The sequence below is a fragment of the Delphinapterus leucas genome, chromosome 4, assembly GCF_059928025.1.
Source record: "Delphinapterus leucas isolate spDelLeu-1000000601 "Yukka" chromosome 4, BTC_Dleu_Yukka2, whole genome shotgun sequence".
Taxonomy (NCBI): Eukaryota; Metazoa; Chordata; class Mammalia; order Artiodactyla; family Monodontidae; genus Delphinapterus; species Delphinapterus leucas.
The window spans coordinates 107,015,289-107,036,812 of record NC_143132.1 but is presented as its reverse complement, the minus strand read 5'-3'; the positions used below and the strand labels follow the sequence as shown (position 1 = coordinate 107,036,812).

General features: G+C 42.6%; 1 protein-coding gene across 1 annotated transcript in view; it reads right to left on the bottom strand.

The window, feature by feature from the left end:
- VEPH1 (ventricular zone expressed PH domain containing 1) overlaps nucleotides 1–21,524 on the bottom strand; it is a 209,797-nt gene that overhangs the window by 125,316 nt on the left and 62,957 nt on the right. Inside the window, exon 5 of the mRNA XM_022573628.2 lies at nucleotides 14,061–14,270. Coding sequence (XP_022429336.1) covers nucleotides 14,061–14,270 — 210 coding nt within the window. The remainder of the gene's footprint in view (nucleotides 1–14,060; nucleotides 14,271–21,524) is intronic.

The window sequence follows — 21,524 nt, the reverse complement described above, 5'->3', positions numbered from 1 at the left end:
TAGTGTTATTTTGTGGGTTGATAAAGGATTTAGAGGTTCTACAGTTCGGATTTACTCTTTAAAAACTGGGGGCTTGGGAACTTAGCCTTTTAAAGGTAAATCTTTTGTGTGGGCTCAAGCGACTCAGAATGAATTATACGGAGCCAGAATTTCTTCTCCCACCACACCACGGTCCCCTCATGTAAATGACCTCTCATTGATTATCCCCAACAATGGTTCCACTATTTCTTTTGCTTCAATTAAGGAAACGTTTTGAAAGACCATTGGGGATTTTAGCATTGAAACATTTCTAGAGAACTCAAAGAAGCAGCCCATCTTTAACTACACAATATCTGTTTTGCAAATGTGGTATAATCACAGAATGATAGAAAAAAGTAACCACAGGTCTTCTGGCCCAATCATGGAAACCATGTTGAAGAAAGTTGCTTATTACAGGTCCAAAAAGAAAGAAAAGAAATAGGAAGAAAGAAAAATGAAAGGAAGAAAGAAAGAGAAATTGTGTTTGAACCTTTTGCCAGGAAAAAAAGAAAAAGTGCTTTGTGGTCATTAGAAAAGGAACAATATGGTAAGATTTAACTCAGTTGAACTATACATCAGCTACAATTGAACTTTCCATACTTTACTCATTATATTACATAATTTACTCATTATACAATTAAATACAAGATGCCTATATTTCTTTATACCTACTTACTGTCAAAAAAATATCACCAGGATGTTTTATTCATGGTAGCTGAGACGTAACTCCCAAAATACAAGTTAGACAGAAATACTTGGATAAATATTATTTCATTACTTATAGGGGAGAATGAAATGGAAAAATGCAGTCTGCAAATGTGACCCTGCCTGAGATTGTTGATTTCCTTAGCTAGGATAGTTTAAGTTTTTTTGCTACTTGCCCCCTATCCCGCCAATGCTCCCCTTTCTCGTTCCTGGATTTTGCCTTGGGTTAATTATTTCTGGTCTCATAGCAACTATGTTTTCATTGTGAACTGCCTGAACTGCTTGCTGGAAGTCAGCAGGGCATAAATAAATAAGTAAATCAAAATATGCAAACAAACTGCAGTTAATAGGATGGGGGTTTGAAGGTATGTCTGTCTGGCCAGGATGTGCTCAGAAGAGAAGGTCTGAAATGTAGTAGCTTGGAGGAAAAAATTACTTTCCAAATTGCTTTCCACTCACTTGTGAGATCACCTTTATGTAAACAGTGGAAATAAAGCAGAACAGCATTTTAGGATTTTTAGATAAGGTTGTGTTGAGATCTTGAATGGACTCATGTTTTGTCTTAGTCTATTTGGGCTTCTGTAACAAAATATCACACACTGGGTGGCTTGTAAACAACAAATATTTATTTCTCACAGTTTTGGAGACTGCAAAGTCCAAGATCATGGTGTTGGCAGATTTGGTTTTTGGTTCCATGGAAGAACGGGGCAAAGGAGCTCTCTGGAAACTCTTTAATAAGGGCACTAATCCTGTACATGAGGGCTCCACCCTCAAGACATAATCACCGCCCAAAGGCTCCACCTCCTAATACCATCACCTTAAGGTTAGGCTTCAACATAGGAATTGTGGGGATGGCCATGCACATTTAGACCATAGCATGATTTAATCTTGCCATTCCTCAGCAGAATAATAGAAGAGTCACCTCACTGTATCCATTGCTTCCATTTTATCTACTGTATGGGATACTAAAATCTATGCATTTAGCCTTTAAGGTAATTCTCACTTTCTAAAGTGGAGAAAGGTAGAATATTTCCTTCAGGAAATCTTTGTAACTTCCCGTTTCCTCCCACTACCCTCCTTCCCTGACAATCAGTTTGTACTTACCAATCATGAAGGAGAAAGAGTTGGTCACCAAATAATGCTTTAGGAATGTGGAACTATCATAGAGAAGGTGGGCTCTAGGAAGTGTTTTGAAGGAGGAAAGGGACATTTGATTGAGATAGGGACCACCGTCACAGAGAATGCTACGTACAGCTGAAGGAAGTTTGTCTTCAAAGAAGAAGGCAGTAGAAGGAAGAGCCAGAGAAAATGTAGACATCAATAGGAGCTTAGTATAATCCAGGGATTTCTAAAATCAACCATACTAAGTAAATAAAGATTTCAGTAATGGGAGATAGTTAGGAAAGTGTTTGTCTTCCACTTCTCTGGGTGAATTGCCAGATATTTGAAACTCTATGGGATCTACATAGTGCTGAAGTTGGGAAATCTACAGTTCTGAAAACATTTTCCAGACATCTTAAATTTACTAATCTTAAATAGCAACTATTTCTTTATCTACTCTAGATTTATTTATTACTTAACAAGGAATAAACTGATGTTAAGATACCCTTCTCAGTGTAATTTCTTTTGTGTTATATACATGTGGATAACAAGACTCATGCTGGTTAATGCTAAGAACTATAACGTGAACATTTCAGCGTGACTGATCAGCCAACTGTCAGATACATCTTTTCTTAGGGGCTGTGAACCAACACCAAGTTCCCCATTCCTATTCACTACAAAATAAAATCAGGCTTACAGTTTTTGATAAATAAGGCAGAGAGCTGAAATGTAAATATCAGCTCAAATAGTATAGTTATGGCTATGCAACAAAATTCATCTACTTTCAAGTACTCTCCTCATATTTTTTGAGAGTACAGTTATTAAAAAAAACCTTTACATCATGGTGATACCATCTATGTGTCAAATCCTGCTGGGGGTTTTGGGGATGCTTCCAGATCCTGGTCAAAAGATGATGAATTGAGTAACAAGGAAAAAAAAAAAAGTTAAGCAATAGGAAAATCTTGTATATATCCCCTATGTTATTTAAAACTGTTAATCAGGAACACTCTCCCCCCATCCTCCCCTCATTGCCACCTCATTTTCCATAGGAGTGGGGATGGGGTGAGGAATTCTAGGAATGTTATACAGGAAGTGTCAAAGCCCACTGAAGGATCATTTCTAAGTGAAGAAAAACCGAAGCCCCTTCCAACAACACAAGAGCTGAATTTTATTTAACTTTACACTCTCTACAGTGCCTTGCACACATCAGATGTGTGATAAATGCTCAGAAACTGTATCATAAATAATGTTTGATGCTCCCTGGGTTTCTGTTTACCCTAACATTGCCAAAGATGATCATTTTTAAAGGTTATTGATTTATTTACATTGAAACAAATGGGCCTCACAAAGAAACCTGCAGGGGTATGGCTGTGTCTATAAACATACATGAATCATGCATGCATATACGTATGTGGGCATGCCCAGACCCCCGGGGGGATCCTATAGCAGATAAGCCCTGTGGGGCCTGGATCCTTGAGACCAGTGCCTCTTACACTTTCACGTGCACACACATCACCTGGGGATCTTGTTAACTTGTAGATTCTGATTCAAGTTCCCAGTGGTGCCCAAAGCTGGGGACCACACTTTGGTCACCACACAGAAAGGAGACCAACAGAACCTGAAAACCAGTAGCCACCACCCACAACTGGAACCCAATGTCTTTGATGCTCCTGGTCCTCCTCACAACCTGCCACGTCATCAGCTGCCGTCTACTAGTACAAGACCTGTACTAGTGTCCAGTCAAGTTCCAGTCTCTACGTAACAGCTGGTCAGCAAGTATTTGTGGCCCACATGCTAGGAGCCACAAATACAGTCGCAGTGCAGGGTAACAAGGAAATGTAAGGTATAGTGTGCCCTCTTTCAGAGGGCTTAGAGTGGGTTGGGAGTGTGTGGATTCATACACCAAGTGAACAGAAGGCAAATGCAACCAGAAGAAAGTCAGGTGCAGACTCCACGTTACAGCTGTACACTCTCACATGCTCAGAGCAGGGAAGATGGTGATGGCCTGGGAGGGTATGGAAATGACTTTTTCTTGGATTGGGCTCCCCAGAAACAGACCCTGAGATGATTTATGTGCAAATCATCTATTTGGAAACTGCAGCGATGAGTACAGGAGTAGAAGAGTGAGGCAGAGAAGGGAAATAGCTCGGAAGGGATGCCAGGAGATTCTGGGGAAAGGGTTACCTCATTTGAGGAGTGACACAGTTGGGGTATAAATACCCCCATCATTGGTTGAAGGCTGCTAGTGGGGCTGGGGGTGATATTCATCACACATCTATCCTGCCATGCATGTCAGCGGGGTGGCTTGTAAAGTTGGGGAAAACCACAGACTCAGAAATGCAGATGCTAGCAGTTGAAGGGAAGCAGGAGAGAGATAGGCCCCTGGAGCAAATGGTTTGAGTTCGTTCCCTGTGGACAGATACTCCGAGAAGGGAATAACAGGACAATTGAGAGAGGAGGCTGGGCCCTGCCCAGATAGAAGATAAGAGACCACATATTCCTCATTCTCAAAGTCAGGAGACCTCCCCAGCTACACATGCAGAGAAAGGCTCCTTGGAGGTCAAAAGCTAGTGGGAAGCAGCCGCATAGCACAGGGAGATCAGCTCGGTGGTTTGTGACCACCTAGAGGGGTGGGATGGGGAGGGTGGGAGGGAGGGAGACGTAAGAGGGAAGAGATATTGGAACATATGTATATGTATAACTGATTCATTTTGTTACAAAGCAGAAACTAACACACCACTGTAAAGCAATTATACTCCGATAAAGTTGTTAAAAAATAATAATAATAAAATAAAATACAAAAAAAGTAATGATCTTGCAAATTTGCGAAACAAAAAGAATTTTTAAAAATAAAAAATATTATAATTGAAATTAAAAAAAAAAAAGGGGAGTGATACCAAGTGGCCAAACCTACACATAGGCCTCTTCGGTGGACTCCACCTTGGCTAAGAGATGTGTGCGCACACATGGGAAAATCCTGAGCTATATCAAATACGGACTCTGAACCAGGTATGGACTCTGAACCAGGCAGATCAAAATGATTGGCCAAAGGAAACCCGGAAGAAATGCCCCATAAAAGTGATTCAAACTGCCACGAGGGCATGACTCTCTGAGCCTGCCCGTGTGTCTATCCACACGTAATGTACTCGTTTTTCTCCTAATAAATACTTTACTTGTTTCACTACTTTCCATCTCTGTGGGAATTCTTTTTCTGCAAAGCCATAGGGCCAGGGCCTTGTCACTGACCACTGGTCCAGTGGCTAGGATTCGGTGCTCTCACGGCTGCAACCAGACCTCAATCACTGGCCAGGAACCAAAACCCTGTTTCAAGCTGCTGCAGGCCGAGGCCACCAGAGATCAGAAGAGCTGGCTTATGCTGAAGTGATTTAAGCCTAAGGGCTATGGGCAGAGCAAGGTCTGTGCTATAGCCTTAAAAGAGCAGCAGGATTTGAGCTGGAAGTAGCAACTGCTTTATCCCCTCAACCCACTTGCTGCCAATGCCAAGTTGCCCTTTCTGATGAATCCAGGATTCATTTACATCTTAAGCTCAAGCCTAGAAGGGCAGTTGCTAAGTGGAAACTTTATGCTTTTGGTGGGGCAGGCACAGGCCTGCTTCCTCACAGACACTGGTATAAGAAAGGCAGAAGTCCCCTCTGAAAAGAGGAGGTGAGATCTGCGGGGACCAGGCTAACTATCCTTGGGGTTCAATCCTGAGGGGAGACTGGTCAAGCAGAGGCCCCTTTCTAGGCCTTGCCAAGCTCTCCCCTCACAGAGGCACTGACAGCCCCTTGTGGGTTTGGTCGGTTGGCCTAAATTACAGTTGATAATTACAAGACATTGTTGAAAATTGCTGCAACATGTAACTTTTGTAACCATTACTATCCTACATTTGCAACTATTTGTGGGGACTGTTTGTCCTTTTACCAGGCTCTTTAGTTTCTGGGGAACTCTGAGGTACACAGTATTCATTTGCTTGTCTACACAATAAAGGGAAACAAAATACTGTTCCCAGGTGACCTGGACACCAGTGATAAGTTAAGTTTGGAGAGAGAAGGTAGAAAACAAGAACTGCCTGCTAACCAATGAGGAGTTTCCATCATCTGGAACCAGTCTACCATCCAGCCTCATCCCTCTCCCCTCCCTCCATTATCCAGGCACTTGAAACTCTTCATGGCTTCCAGAAGGCTTTCCCCCAGCTGCTTGCCATTGCACCTGCTGTGTCCTCCCATGAATACTTTCCTCCTCCTCCCCTGACATAATCCTATCATACGACAAGCCTCACTTAGAACACACTTCCAAACTCAGCCACACAAGGTGAGTTCTTTCCTTCTTGATCCAGTTCAGAAATCAGTAGTTAACAGGCACCAAGTTAAACTCTAGTCATCTGTTTGTACATCTCTCTTGCTCCCCATTCACTGTGAGCCCCTCTAGGGCAGGGACCATGTCTTTCTCCTCTCTGTGTTCCCTTCACCACCAGCACTGGGGTCTGCACTCAGAAAGAATCAGCGACTCAACCCTATATCATTGAGGGAGGCTATGGAAAATCAGCTCTGTTATGTGAAAGCATATCTTGTATATACTTAAACGATTTTTTTGTTTTCTTTCACTCTGCAAGAGACTTATTAATATCATTTCAATTAGCATGTACCCTTTTTACAATATAAAAAACAATAAAGCTATTTGCATTTTGGAAAAAAGAATCTTCCCCAATGATGACAATTCTGTAGTATTAAGTAGCTGCCAGCTGGCACCAACCAAGGCTTCCCCAAAGACATTGAACCTACCAAAGTTTTAACTAAATTCCCCACCCTTGGGGAAATTGTGGTTTTTAAGTCACAGGTCCTTCATCTTGTGGAATGGCCCCTAGGGCCTTTAGTCTTGATTTCCAAGTTAAAGATGCATAGCATCCATCCAGCTCCTATTTCGCAGGATGTTTTTCCACACAGTCAGGATGAGGACAGTAATGTGGTTCTCAGTTGCCTTTGTCATTCTTTTCCTTTTCCTCCTGAAAGTGTTTTTGTGGAAGGCCTGCCGGATGTCACAGAAACGCGACCTGGGCAAGATGTGTGTCACTTCTCTACTTGAAAAGTGTCCAAGACTCTGAGCCCAGAGAGGATGTAATAAACACACCCTGGTGCTTGGCCAGCATATTCCAGCCAGTTAGGAAAACAAGGCAGAGGGCACAGGATTTCACACCCGCCCTGGCAGTGGCCGCACTCAGAGGGCATGCCATTTGATTCTTCACAGGTGCAAACTGTTGGTCTCCAGCTAAGGAAAACAACTGGCCGTAACATCCTTCCACGTACTATGAGATCATGTGTAAAGAGCAGTTTAGGGCATCTCTGTTTCCGCCACATAGGTTGGCTGCCTTGTGGGTCTGGCATAGGGCGGGGGAAACACAGCTATGGAGGGTGTGCTCTGTAGTAGTGTGTGCCTTCTAATGAGATGAGGTCCTGGTGAGGATGGAACTCTTAAACTAAAATTGCTTCAGTTCGTTTATTTGAGACTTAGGTAGATGGACAGAACACATGAATGCAGTTTGTCCTCTCAAAAAAGTCAAAGCCATTCCTAAAGAAGTCTCTTTTGCATGTGAACCCGCATTAGGAAAGAGGGTTGTAATAACGGCAATACCCAACCAAGGGGGCTGAGACCACCTGCACGGCTCAGAGAGTCTCATGAGTGAAGAAAATAATGAAAAAAATAAAGCCTCTGGAATTGAAGCATTCTACTTCAGTTCTTCATGGGCAAGAAAAGGCAATCTGGCCTGGATCTAATTTAAACCACTTCAGATTTAGTTAATGAGAATTTTTTAAAAATTGCTGCAAACTTATTTGAGCTGTTTTTATAGGTGGGGAGCTGGGGACCACCTGCCCTTTATGGAAAGCAATGCACTTCCAGTGCCCCCAAGAAAACTAGGCTTATTTTAAATTATAAAAATTTTTACAAAATGTGGCTTTATTATTGTTTTTGTTACTTTTATTCCCCTCAGGAATGGTGGTCTACAATATAAATATAATGCAGATATACATTCCACTCTGAGAAAAAGAATTTATATATACCAGTTATTTCCTAACAAGGAAAGAAGATACAGCCAGTCCTGCTTTATACCTTTGATGGTACATGCAGTACCTCATTCCTTTTATTTCTGTCCTTATTTTGACTTGTCCCCCACATACACATCCACTCAGTCTCTTTCCCTGAGGCACACCATTTACCTGTTCCTGTCTTCCCTGATTTCAGTCTGCTTGGCTTAAGTTTCAGTCTATATCCAAATAAATGCAATGAGAAAGCCTTGGGCACCACTGAGGAAGTAATAAATTGCTGATGTTTATCGAATGTTTACCATTTGCAAGAAACTGTTCTCCGTGGTTTAACTCATTAAATTCTCACAACAAAACTACGAGGTAAATAATGCTGCTATTCCTATTTTACAGATGAGGAAACTGAATCTAGAGAGGTGATGTAACTTGCTCAAGGCCACACAGTGGGTGAGGATTCAAACCAAGGCGGTCTGACTCTTAAGACCACCCTCTTAGCCACCATGTTACACTGTATGGATGTCCCCATGGGCAGCAAGATCATTCATGCAATGCGTTCTTACACAGACATATCCTAGGTGGTGATCACTGCTCAGTCTACAGTGGTGAATGTTCCTCCTGGGAGCTGTACTTCAACCGGTTTGCTGCCTGCTGAGCTCTCATATATAAAAACCTCTTTTCTTTCTTTCTTTCTTTTTTTTTTAAGATTTTTTTTTGATGTGGACCATTTTAAAAGTCTTTATTGAATTTGTTACAAAATTGCTTCTGTTTTATGTTTTGTTTTTTTGGCCACGAGGCGTAGTGGGATCTTAGCTCCCCGACCAGGGATCAAACCCACACCCCCTGCGTTTGAAGGCAAGGTCTTAACCACTGGACCACCAGGGAAGTCACTGAAAACCTCTTTTCATGATCCACTCAACATCATTTTGCTCTGATGTCACATACCAAGAGCCAGGATCTTTGGGAATCACAGATAGACATGGCTCATCGTATGCTTTCTGGTTAATAACGTCAGGTCCGCTATCCAATTTATTCTCATCCTTCACCTGTTAGGTATTAGAGATAAATTGTGTAGGCTCTGAAGAGTCAACAACACTTTCCATCTTAATATTTTCTTCTCCTTTCTCTTAAGTTATAGTTATGTCACCTAGAAGAATTAGAGACTTGACTGAAGGAAAGTGGCTAGTGAGAAGCCAACCTTCAAGTTCTTAGTTAACAGTACTCTAGAGTACTCATGAATTCTTTTGGTCACAGGCGAATTCAGATGGATAAGGTATGATTCCTTCCTATGACAGCTCAGAAACTTATGGAGAAGACATAGACATGGACAGGCAAATTATGACATGGCACAGTCGGTATGACCTTTGAGGTACAGCCAGAGTGAGGTGGGAGCATAGAGGGGGTGACTAACTGCCTAAGGGAACTGGAAGAGCTTACACAGGAGGCGACATTTGATCTGGGTCAGGAAAGATAAGTAAGAGCAGGGGATGGAAACTATCCAGGCAGAAGAATAGGCTGTGAGGATCACAACGTACGTCAGAGCAAGGTGTGCTCAGGGAAGGATGTAAAATGCTAACAGACAGAACATAGTGGGGCTGGAACAGCCTGGACAGATAAGAGTTAAAGCTAGAGAGGGAGGGTAGGGCCAAGCCGAGACGATGGCATCCTATAGGCAGTGGAGGAGCCAACAGAAGACTTTGTGCAATGAAGTAGGATCACACTTGCATTTTTAGGAAAAAAACTGGTAATTCTACAAGAGATGCATTAGAGTGGGAAGAAACACATTCCTCTCTCAGTAACACTCTCCAACTGGGTAGGATTTTATTATATTGCTGTTGTTTTTATTATTACTATTATTAGTTGAAATGTATCAAGCACTTACCTGATGCCAGGCACTGTGCCAAGGGCTTTATATGAATTCTCTGGATGTAGGTCTGAGGATGGACCCTCAGAAGCTACTAAGTCATTTCTGCTGTTGTCTGGAGGTCTCCACTATATAGTCTCCTCATTTGAGAAAGACAGAAGGACCTGTGTATTTTTGCCATGCTGAGGACATGTCTAATCAAATAATACTCCTTATTTGTGCATCTGCTTCAACTGAACACACCACAGAAGTGGGGTGTATCCTGGCATTATGAAGAGCCAGCTGTGTCCTTTACTGGACAGGGCCAAAGAAGGTACACCTCAGAGGCAACCACTCATCAGTTACCCTAGAAGTGGGTAGATTTCTCTGCCCTTTGTTCCTTCTAGTTTCACTCTCCATCCAACATATGTACTTTGGATGCCGGAACACACCTGAAAATTGCCTGTGAGTCACCACCGTACAGCCTCCTATAGTGACACAAGCACCATGGCTATTAAGCATGGTTTCTTTCCAAATCTGGGCAAAAAAAGATCCCTGAGGTAATTTGGCAGATAGAGAAAGTAAGTATCTATAGGGTGTTACTTCTTGTTTTATAGATACACCTTTCCTCTGCTGGGTTTACGTCAGCAGATGGGAAGGCCGTGACTGCTATCAGCTGCTGAAAACAGTTTGCCCACCCAGATGGGGGCTGATTTGAAAGAAAGGCACACTTGGTGCGGTTCCCCATAGCCAGTCCTGCAGCTCCTACACTTGGCTTTATGCAGGCACAGAAGGTGGGGCAGAAGTCAATTGATAACATGTGGGATTGATTCCAGGCTGACTTTACCCCTGAGGCTACCCTGGGCCTGACTGCCAGCCGTACATTCCCTGGAGACTCCCCTCTTCCTCTCAAGGATCAAACAATGCAGTTTGCTGGAAGGCAGGCAGCAAGGGAGGGATCAACAGTAGGCTCCAATCAGTCACAGGCTGCGCATCTCAGAAGTTGAAGCAAGATACTCAAATTGCATCGGCTTTTCTGTATTTCCAAAATCTTTTAAAATCCTAGCAACAGAAATCATCTGATACTTGGAACCCCTGAATACATCTGAAAATTTTACTCTGGTGTCAAAGAGAAAAAAAATTTTAATTAAGTCAATTTTTAGATGAGGCTGGGAAATTTTTAGATGAGACTGAGAAAGAGGATCCTAGGGCCTGAGATCACTAGGGTCCTGTGGCTGTCTCATTAACACCCTAAACATCTCCATGTCTCATATATCCCCATGTCCCTTTATGTCACACAGACCAAGCTCTCCACACAGAAAACAGCTGGGCCTTTTTAGGGCAAAGCTCCTGCTGTTCTCTTTTTATTGCAGTGTCCTCCTCCATAGGTAGCCAGGAGCCCATACTTGACTTCTGCCCTCATACCCACCTGGCAATGCACTTCAGTAACTCTCTGTTTCCTTCTGCAAAGAGGCTGGAGAGAAATAACCATACACATGTATCTTGCTTATTGGTTTTGGTCTTTAGGAATATGGCTCCACAACATTTTTAGAACATTGAACAGGTTTACTCAAATTAAGCAGTTAATAGCTGCTTAGACTACTAATTCTTGGGACATCTGAATTTTAGCATTCTTAAAACTAAAAGAAGGACTTTCAAAGGCTGATATCTTAGGCATTATTTCTGAGTAAAGGCTCCTGACTAACACTTATAGGTAATTGTGTCAGTCTGATCTTAAATGAAATGGAATAATGGAATTCAAGAATATCAGAGCCAGAAGGGCGGTAATCCAGTGCAAAGACATTATCTTTGAGGAGAGAAAAGAGACCCAGAGAAACGAATGACTTGATGAACTGCAACAGAGACATTCTTTGTCCCCTGTCATTTCTTTCTGTCCTCTTTTGATTAGCTGGGCATATGGCCACCTAAATCCAGACTAGATGTTCCAGCCTCCCTTGCAGCTAGGTATGGTCATCTGCAGCTTTGTTTTATTTAGCCAATGGGCTATAAACAATAGGTTGTGTTTGACTGTCTGGAAGAGTTCTTCTCCCCTTTCCCCTTCCTACTGGCTGAAATGTTGAATTGATGGGTGGAGAGGAGTAGCCATCTTGGACCATGAGATAGAAGCCCCGTGCTCTTTGGTGTGCTCAAGGGTAGGAGAGCAACAAAGGAGAAGGGGCCTGGGTTTCTGAAACATGGAGTTCTAGACTGACTGCCTTCTAGACTTCTTTATGTGCAAGGGAAATAGATGTGTATCTTTGTTTAAACCATTGTTGTTTTGAATTTTTGTGTTACTTACTCCTGACCACATGTAAACTGCTATATCAGTAGTCTGGAAAAGTTTTAATTGATTAGCATGACTTGATGGAGGAGGGCAGGATGGGTGATGGATAAGGCCTGATTGATCCTTTGTCTAAAAGATAAAATGCTTTAAATATGTTATGTCAAGGGATCTCCAATGCTGATCCACAAAATGCTGCATCAGAATTACCCTGGCAGATGTGGGGGAGGGGTGGCCCATAAATCCAGATTCATGGGTCCCTTTCCTGGAGTTTTTCATTTAGTAGGTATTCTGTGGGGCCCAAGAACTTATTTTGTTAAAAAAGTTCCTAATATAGTCCTGATATCCAGAAACATTTGGAAAGTATTTGATCTAAAATTGTTCTCTGCTGAGGAAGTGAATCAGAAGCATCAGAAAAATTTTTTTTCTCTCCCAAACATAGATGCCTCCATGGGCACATGAGAATGAGAGATAGAGATAGAGATAGAGAGAGACAGAGACAGAGAGAGAGAGGTGAGAGAGACAGAGATGAGAGAATATTCTGATATTCTGAATTTTGAAATAAGTGATCCCTGAGGCTCTTTGGACCCTCCTCACCTTCTCTCTGCACTCACCTGGAGTCACATAAATGTCACCTAATAGTCCATTCTCCCTCAAGTTAGCCTTAGTTCAGATAAACCTACAGTGGCTAGTGTTTTTTGTTTGTTTTGTTTTGCTTTGTTTACAGATTACATTTTCTATGGGAGGTGTAGTCACTTTCAATGTGCGTCACTACACACTAATGAATCATAAATGTTATTTGTGACAAAAAGAACTACCACTTGAAGATTCTAAGGCCTTGCACATCAGAGGTTGAATTTTTTGGTCCACGCAAAAATCTGCAATGTCAGCAGATTCAGGCAAACAGCTGTTGGTTACAGTTGGCCTAAAAGCACTTGGGCATACCAGCAGGCTCTCCTGGCAGCAAAGGCGATGGGCACAGAAACTGTTACCAGAAGGCAGATCATGGCAGGCAGGAGACATTCCAAACAGCACTGAATGGAAAGGGATTATACTAAGCAGCACGTCAGTACCGAGTAATCCTTTTACAAGAGTCACTGTCACATTCATAAATACACACTGCTTGGGAGACCAGTTCTCCCACCTACTTCTGGGAAACTAGAGGAGTAAGGCCCTCAACCAGGAGGAAGCCTGGCATTCACCAGGCTCTCCACAAATCTCAGCAGAAATCAAACAAAACAGATTGCTAAACTTGGTGAACTATGAAATCTCTTTTAAGAGTTGTACAATTTTATATTTATCTAATAGGAAACTACAGTATAGGTAAGTGGGTGAAAGTAAAAGCTTTCCTCTATCGATTATATATTTGCTTTTATTTTTAAAAGATAAAAATCCTAAATCCCAATATGAAATCGTCAGACAGACATGCATGTGTGTGTATACATGCATGCACACACCCTTCAGAACTTTAATTTCTGGAAATTCTTTCTTAGTTGCCTAGTCCCCACAAGCTCTGGTGGCATCCTGTTGTCCCTTCCGAAAGATTTTATTATGCAAATATTTAGACTAGGACTTTTAAACATCCATGAACGTTTACTGCACTCTCTCAAGTAACATCATGTAGAGGGCTCAAAACATAAGAGTCCAGGCAATTACTGACAGGATAGCTATGGGTTCTCGTTAATAGGCAGTCTCTGGGACCTAACTCTGTGTTTACTGATGGTCTCCTGGTTGACCAGAATTGCAACCAGAAATGAGATGAAACTCTTTTACTGGTTGCTGTTATTACAAAGTGGTCTTGAATTTGTCATAGTGCTCTTTCCATTGTAACCCTTCGCCTTCCTCAGTGACACTCCAGCAATGAAATCCTCACTTCCTGAACCTTCCACATAACCCTGCACAATGTGCCCTTGATCCAGAGGCTGCTGTCCATGCAAAAAAAAAAAAAAAGAGAGAGAGAGAGAAAGAAACGAAACTCTCAGAAGTCTCAGGACAAATTTGTAGGTCACAGAGCTCCTATGGATTAAGTGCCAATGGAATTTAGGGAAATGGAGAGAAAAAAACCCATACTTACTTCATCCACATGCCCAACAGCTCCATAGATTCTCGCCATTTGTCCAATGAGGTAGGGGAATCTCTCAGCAATCTCTTTCAGCATTGGAAGAAAACTGTTCAAAGCCACTGGCTCGTAGCCTGCTATCTCTATGAGGATGCTTAGGATGACGTCGTTATGGGTCGAATCCTTCAAATGCCCGATTAGGAAAGGAATACACTTCTGAACCACCTACAGAAAGAAAGGAGAAGAAGAGGGAAGAAAGAGAAACAAAGAGGAAATTAATTAAGTCAGAATCAACCTAATATTTTTTGTATTCAATCTGAACTCAACACATTCTGAGATTATTACTCTTGCTGGAGCTCAAACAAATCTCCCAAGTCTGAAATTTTAAATTTACAATAAAATTTCAGAGGCTTCAGTTCCTATTGCTTCCTCTTTAAATCTGCACTCTGCTATTGAAGAGTAAAGGCTGCAAAATGCTTAAATGCTTCTATTCGTAAGTCAAGTTTTGATGTGTTATGTCCTTATCGGTAGTGTTACATTTCCTCCAAACCACCCTGAAAGCTTCAATTTTTTATTTTTATTTTATTTTTGGTGCTCATATACAATAGAGTTTTCCTAAAGACTCACGGAAAACATTATCAAGTAGTGTTCTCAGAAACTGGTTGTGCTATCCATTATCAACTGTGCTGCATATATTGAGAAGAATGAATTTGACCACTAATTAAATCGAATTGAAAAGCATAGATGGCATTAAAAATATTTATTGAATACCTACTATGTACCCAGAACACCTAGAGATTCCTAGAAGTTAGGATACTAGCCAAAATTTTTAACATGGCCTACATACTCAGTCCCTACTTGCCTGCTCCTTAGACATCACCTCGGACATGACCACCTTGCTCTCTCAACTTTAGTAACAATGGCATTTTTTTCTCTCTCAAATTCCTCTCACCATAGGACCTGTGCATATATTATTCCCTCTCTGTAATAAGGTCTTCTCCACTACCTCATTTCATCAGTTAATTCCTAATTATCCACAGACTATCAGAGAGTTTCATTTTAAAGGACAATATAAGTATGTAAGAGATCCTTGACGATGACTTTAATCAGAGTCTTCAAACTGGAGAAATATGGTGTGGAAATATTTAATGATAAAAGTAAGGAAGCAGGAAAGAGCTCTTCCATTTTCTTCGATTTTCCATTTGGATCACAAAAGTGTAATACGATAAAAAATTATTAAAGTAAAATAATTTCTACCATATTCTCAATATCCTAATCTTTCTTAATTTTTAATGCTTTTATCAATATAAAGATGCAATAATTGGTATTAAGGAGAATGTGACTTTTTTGTGGAATAAAGTCTCTATATTAACACATAGACACATTGCATACTGATGATTTAATGAATTGTTTTGTCTGCTAAAATAAAAGAATTAGAAAGGACAACCTGTGGAAAACTGAACAAAGAAGTACAAACTATTTGTCCATCCATACTTCTACTATGCTTATTTCTTTTGTTTGTTTTTGGTTTGCTGTTTTGGTAAGGGAGACTTGAAATGTACATTCTAGTATAAAAACTGAATCTGATGCACAGCTCAATCTGCTGAACTCATCCCCTGCCCAAAACCTGCTTTTCCCACCTCTCTAGCCCCAAGTGTCTTCTTTCCCCATAAATGACACAATCATCTGACTGCTCAAGCCAGCAGTCTGGGAATCATTCTTTTTTTTTTTTTTTTTTTTGCGGTACGCAGGCCTCTCACTGTTGTGGCCTCTCCCGTTGTAGAGCACAGGCTCCGGACGCGCAGGGTCAGTGGCCATGGCTCACGGGCCCAGCTGCTTTGCGGCATGTGGGATCTTCCCGGACCGGGGCACGAACCTGTGTCCCCTGCATTGGCAGGCGGATTCTCAACCACTGTGCCACCAGGGAAGCCCTAGGAATCATTCTTGACAACTGTTTTTCCCTTATCAGCAGCTTCATCCAAGCAATCACCAAGTCCTATTGATTCCACCCCCCAAGTATCCCACAGATGGGTCCACTTCCCTCCATGTCCATTCATCTATCCATTCACTCATTCACAAATATTTATGGAGTCCTTCCCATTTGCAAGGTACTATTCTAGGTGCTGGAGTTAATGTTTCTAACAGGTCTGACAGGTTCCTGCCTTCATGGAATAACTCACTGTCTAGTAAAGGAGATACTTAGTAAAACAAATAGTTACAAGATAAATACGTAATTATAAGTTTTAATAAATGTCACATAGGGAAAATACAGGGTGCTGTGAGACACAGTCCCAGGGCCCTGATTTAGGCTGGGGTTCAGGGAAGTCCTCTCAGCAGGGACATTTAAGCTGAGACACTGATCTAGTCACCCTGCACTTGGGTTATTCCAACAGCCTCCTAACTGTTCTCCCTGCCTTCAGTCTTGTCCGTCCAATCCCTTCTCGACCTTGTGGCCACAATGGTGACCCTCTCCTGCTTAAAATACTTCACTAATTTCTCATTACTCTCAAGCCAGAGGTTCACTATACCTTTTCTGAACTGACTCCTATCCATCTTCTAGACTTAGCTCCTTACCCACCTATTCTACTCTCTCCCCATCCAGATCCCATCTCATAACACACTTCCACCATGTTGGATTTTTAAAAAATGTTCTTGACCTGCTAAGTTTTCTCTTGTGTCTGGAATTTTACTCATGTGATCCATTCTGCCTGTAGTTCTTATTGCCCCCAATTTGCTGGATAACTCCTTATCATTCTTGAGGCTTCAGGTTAGCTATTATTTCCTTTAAAAAATCTTCCTCAACTCCTCTTCTTTTCCCCTCTCAGTCTCATGTCCCTGCTAAAGCTCCTACCCTCATACTTCCTTCTCATTGCTGTTCTAGTGTCTGCCTTGCAGACTGACTGAAATCTCTACAAGGTCAAGAATCATTTCCATTTTGTACCTATGAATGTATACTCAGTGCCTAGCACAGAGTCTGGCCTGAAAGTAAGTCAATAAATATTTAAGGAACAAATAAAAGACACATCTAAATGATTTTATAGGGTAGTTTTGGGATAACCCCAACTCCCACCCCACACCATAGTACTTGAATAGTTGTACATAATGTTTAAACATATATACTACCATGTGTCATATACAACATAACTAATAAGGACATAAAAGAAGATAATTTTGAGATCACTAGGATCATCCTGTGTATAAATTTAAACTTGATATTCATATCCAGTACTTGCGGAGAAAAGGACAGAGCTAGTTTCTGGTAAATGGCACATATGAATGAACAGTTCAGTAAAGGCTGCCTGTGCATTGGGGTTGACCGTATGTCCTTTGGGTGAAACTATGAGAGGTCCCCGGCACCTATGGCAGAAGTGTCAGCCAGCTGCTCCGGGTCAGGGCAGCATACTTAACCTGAGGCTTTTAGAAATGGAAAACGCTTACACATTTCCTGCCCCATTCTACAAAATTCCATTTCCTAGTCCTTATTCTTCATGTCCTATTCCTGGAACACCTGTGACACGTGCTTCCAGTCATGACAATTTTATTTAAACTCCAGCCATACATCCCAAGCCTATAAAGAAAATTTTAAAAGGAAAAGAAAGAAAAGGGGAAAGGAAGAAAGAAAAAATAAGAAAGGCAGGCAGGCAGGCTCAGGCAAATATATATACTTCTGGGCAGAGTTGAATCCATAGGAGCAAAGAAAAGAGAAGCCCTGAATAACGGGAATAATAATAAAATGTGAATAATGTGAATGAATAAAGGCAGATATTTCTTGAAGTTTATCACTCACATTTAAGGGAAGTGGTGCTTTGGGCTTTAGATATTCTTGGATAAGGAGAAATTATATTTTCCAAACACAGGGCATTTCCTTAGGTTGGTCTCTTCATGGTGCCTCATTGGAGTCATCTCATAACTCAGAGAAAGCCTCCTTTGGCTGAGAGCAGAGTAGCCACTAAGGTAACATAGATGGCTGGCAAAGAGCAAGCTAACACGGCCTTTGTTTAGGCCACAAGCCCCACACCATGGACTCTTAAAGAGCTTCCAAACTGACCTCCTAGCCTCAAGTCTTTTCCCCTTTCTTCAGCCTCCTCACTGCCTAAAACTTCATCTGCTTATGTCAAAGATTTCCCATGGGGCTTCCCTGGTGGCGCAGTGGTTGAGAGTCCGCCTGCCGATGCAGGGGACACGAGTTCGTGCCCCGTTGCGGGAAGATCCCACATGCCACGGAGCGGCTGGGCCCGTGAGCCATGGCCGCTGAGCCTGCGTGTCCGGAGCCTGTGTGTCCGGAGTCTGTGCTCCGCAACGGGAGAGGCCACAACAGTGAGAGGCCCGCATACAGCAAAAAAAAAAAAAGATTTCCCATGGTGCATGGCTGGAATCCCAATGCCACGGCATTCCAGGGTCTTCACTTATGGGTGTATCTGCTGCCTCTTCCTCTGTGAACCCTCTGAGCCAGCAACATGCCACTGACCACCCACAGTGGCTTGAATACGGAGAAAACTCATACTTTCAAAGCTGATCTCAAATAGCTCTACTTCTGGGAAGCCTTCCCTCCAGCCTGCTCTAACATACACAGAACCTGAAGCTAGAGAACAAGGGAGGCCCCCAGACCACACACTGAAATATTCTATAGTCTTATACAGTGTTCTATCTTCTTACCTGACACATACACCTTTATAACAATCTGGGAGGCTTGATTTGAATTTAGAATTTTTGGCCCCTGTAGAGGGAACAGGAAGAAATGACCCTTAATCCCCATCTCTTGCCCCTCCCTTCTCTTCCTACCCCTGGCTTTGCCCTCAAGGAGTCTCCTATGCATATATGTGGATACCCCAGCCCACATATGCAAGCTCATCTAGGCTGCCTCTCAGACCTATGGGGTCACACTGTTGGCACGGCCTGTCCTTGGGAAAACAGGCCCAGGGACCAGGCCTTGCATCCTGGAAGCAGGATGGAGACTTACAGGAAGGGGATTCCAAGGTCCCAGTTATCTGGACTATGTCTAGTAGACAGGGAAGTGCATGGGAACTGGGGGCACAGGCAGAGGAGGGCCAACCAGAACAGTATAAAGCAAGTAGCCCAGGGAAGGGTCCTATCCCTGACTTTTCTGGTCCTTCCTGAGCAGAATTAATCACTGCCTTTTCTGTCTCCCAAAGCAGTCTACTGACAAGTTTAGCATCTTGTCCTTGAACTGAAATTTTGTGGACACAGCTCATTACTCCAGCCCATGGGCACCTTGAGGGTGCGACCATCTGAAAACATAGCTCCATAACTTAACTGGCAGCAAATGACACTTATATTCTTACTTACAGAATAAAAAGTCGAGCTGTTGTGTACATGTACGTGTGTATGTGCACGTGTGTATCCACACTCCCTCTTAAATTAGTCCTCAGGTTCAATTTTCTCTTTCAATTTAATTTGGATAGTACTTACAAGTTCTATTAATCTCCAGAAACCTATAAAATAACTGCTATTCTTTTCAGGTATTACTTATACCCACCATACTAATGAAATATATATTCTGAAACCCAGGGTTCTGCTCCAAAGGCTGTTTGAGAACAGTCTATATATATTCCATCACTCTATCTTAATGCTCTGCAACTGGCTTCTCATTTTAAATAAATACCAAGTGACCTCTGAGTCTTGTCAGCCTGGTGATGCTATGTTAGGTGCTGTAGGATTAGGTATGTGAATAGGAATGCTCTACACTGCTGAGAGAAAATCCTAGAAAATGACTCTAGGGACCAGACCACAAAAGCAGTTCCTCTGGGTCTGGACATTAATCAACAGAGGGCTGAACTTGCCATTTCCTGCCACTCTTCTCTGTATGGTTAGGGCTAGACGCCTACATCCTGGGGATAATAACACATATGCTCATATGTGTTACTAAATTCTGTTTCCTTCTTTGACTAGACTACAGCATGGTTTTTGGCAGCCGAGAATATAGACTTAGCCCCAGAAGGCCACTTGGAAAATTGACCACCCAGCCTTTTCCTATAAATGAACTCGGAGAATCCTCTGGAGCTTCCAGCCACGAGTCACTAGCCAAGAACTGCCTCCCTCCACCTAGGAAGGATAGCTTCCTAAAAGAGGGATACTCAGAGGGCAGTGATGGAGGAAGGGACACCACATGGTCGGGCAGCAACATCAGAAACTCACAGACGGATGGATGTTGATGCTATGTCACCTTCACAACCTCATGGACTAGTCAGCTATACATAGAGAAGATTTTTTTTCAAGGGCCAACTGTTGACCCTCCAGCCCTGGAGAGTCCAGTTATCACTGGTCACAGAAGGTGGGTAATGAGGAGTGCATTCAAGAAAGCATGAAAACATTCCTGCACTTGCCTTCATTGGAGAACCTGCTCAGTTTACCTCCAAGTTACAGAGCACTGGCACAACCTTTATGCAGAAGGAAAAACCCCCTTTTAATCCAAATGTCACAAGGTCAAAATCCTTCTCATTTAGCCTCTTATTTCATCTGAAATTGAATTAACTAGACTTACACTGAAAGCCTCAGTCTATAGATTTGATTGTTGCCACGTATTTCATTTTCCTCTCTCAGTAGACTTTTCTCTGTATCCCTCCTTTTCCCCTTGCCTGCTGTCTAATTAATGAACATGAGAGAGAGGAGAGGTGAATCAAGGATTTCTCTAGCTCACTGCCTGAGCATCTCAGTAATCAGGTGTTAGCTGACAAAGAGCTGAAGGAGGCAAGGGGGGTGGGAAGGGGCAGGGCTGCTTTAACAGGAAGAGAAGTGCTGATGGGAAACAAAGGGTTGGGTGGTGCCCTAGTCACCACTTCCTGCCACCAGTTAGGATCCTGACCCTGGTGGGTCCCTTCACGTCATTATGGGTGCTTCCTAGCCCTTTGCTTCTTCATTCTAGGATCCACACTCAGCACCTACAGGAATACCTACAGCAATCTGCTTTCCCCCTCTCCTTCCCCTTCTGTCCGGTTCTCCTCCTTTTCTTGTCTAGCTTACCTTTCTACTGTGTCCCCCGGCTCGCCCATTTGTTTCACAAGCCACAGCCTTACAGTCTCATTTTTTTAGCATGTTGAGATCAAAAGATCTCATTGGCTGGAATTAGACTGGGTTGATGAGGTAGCTCAGCCTAATCTGTATGGCTCTGCGAAAGTTCCCTAACCAGTGTCAGCCCCAGATTTTCTGTAAATGGCAGTCTTAGGGGCGGGACAGTGTGACTGTAATGGCCTGTGGAAGACATGGACATTGCCCGTCTGAAAACTGGAGGGGCCGATAAAGATAAGGGGGGCATGAAAAGCCACCTCACCAAGTCGCTCCTTGGTACCAGCACTGTTCTTGACCTCTCCAAACTTCAACTTCTCTGTTTACAAAATGAAAAGGTTGTGGAGAACAAGTGAGATAATCTCTGTAAAACACCTACACAGTGCCTGGTACTTGACATGAGCTCAACCACTATTGGTGCCCCTTGTCCACCCTCCCCTGCCTTCTGTAACCTGG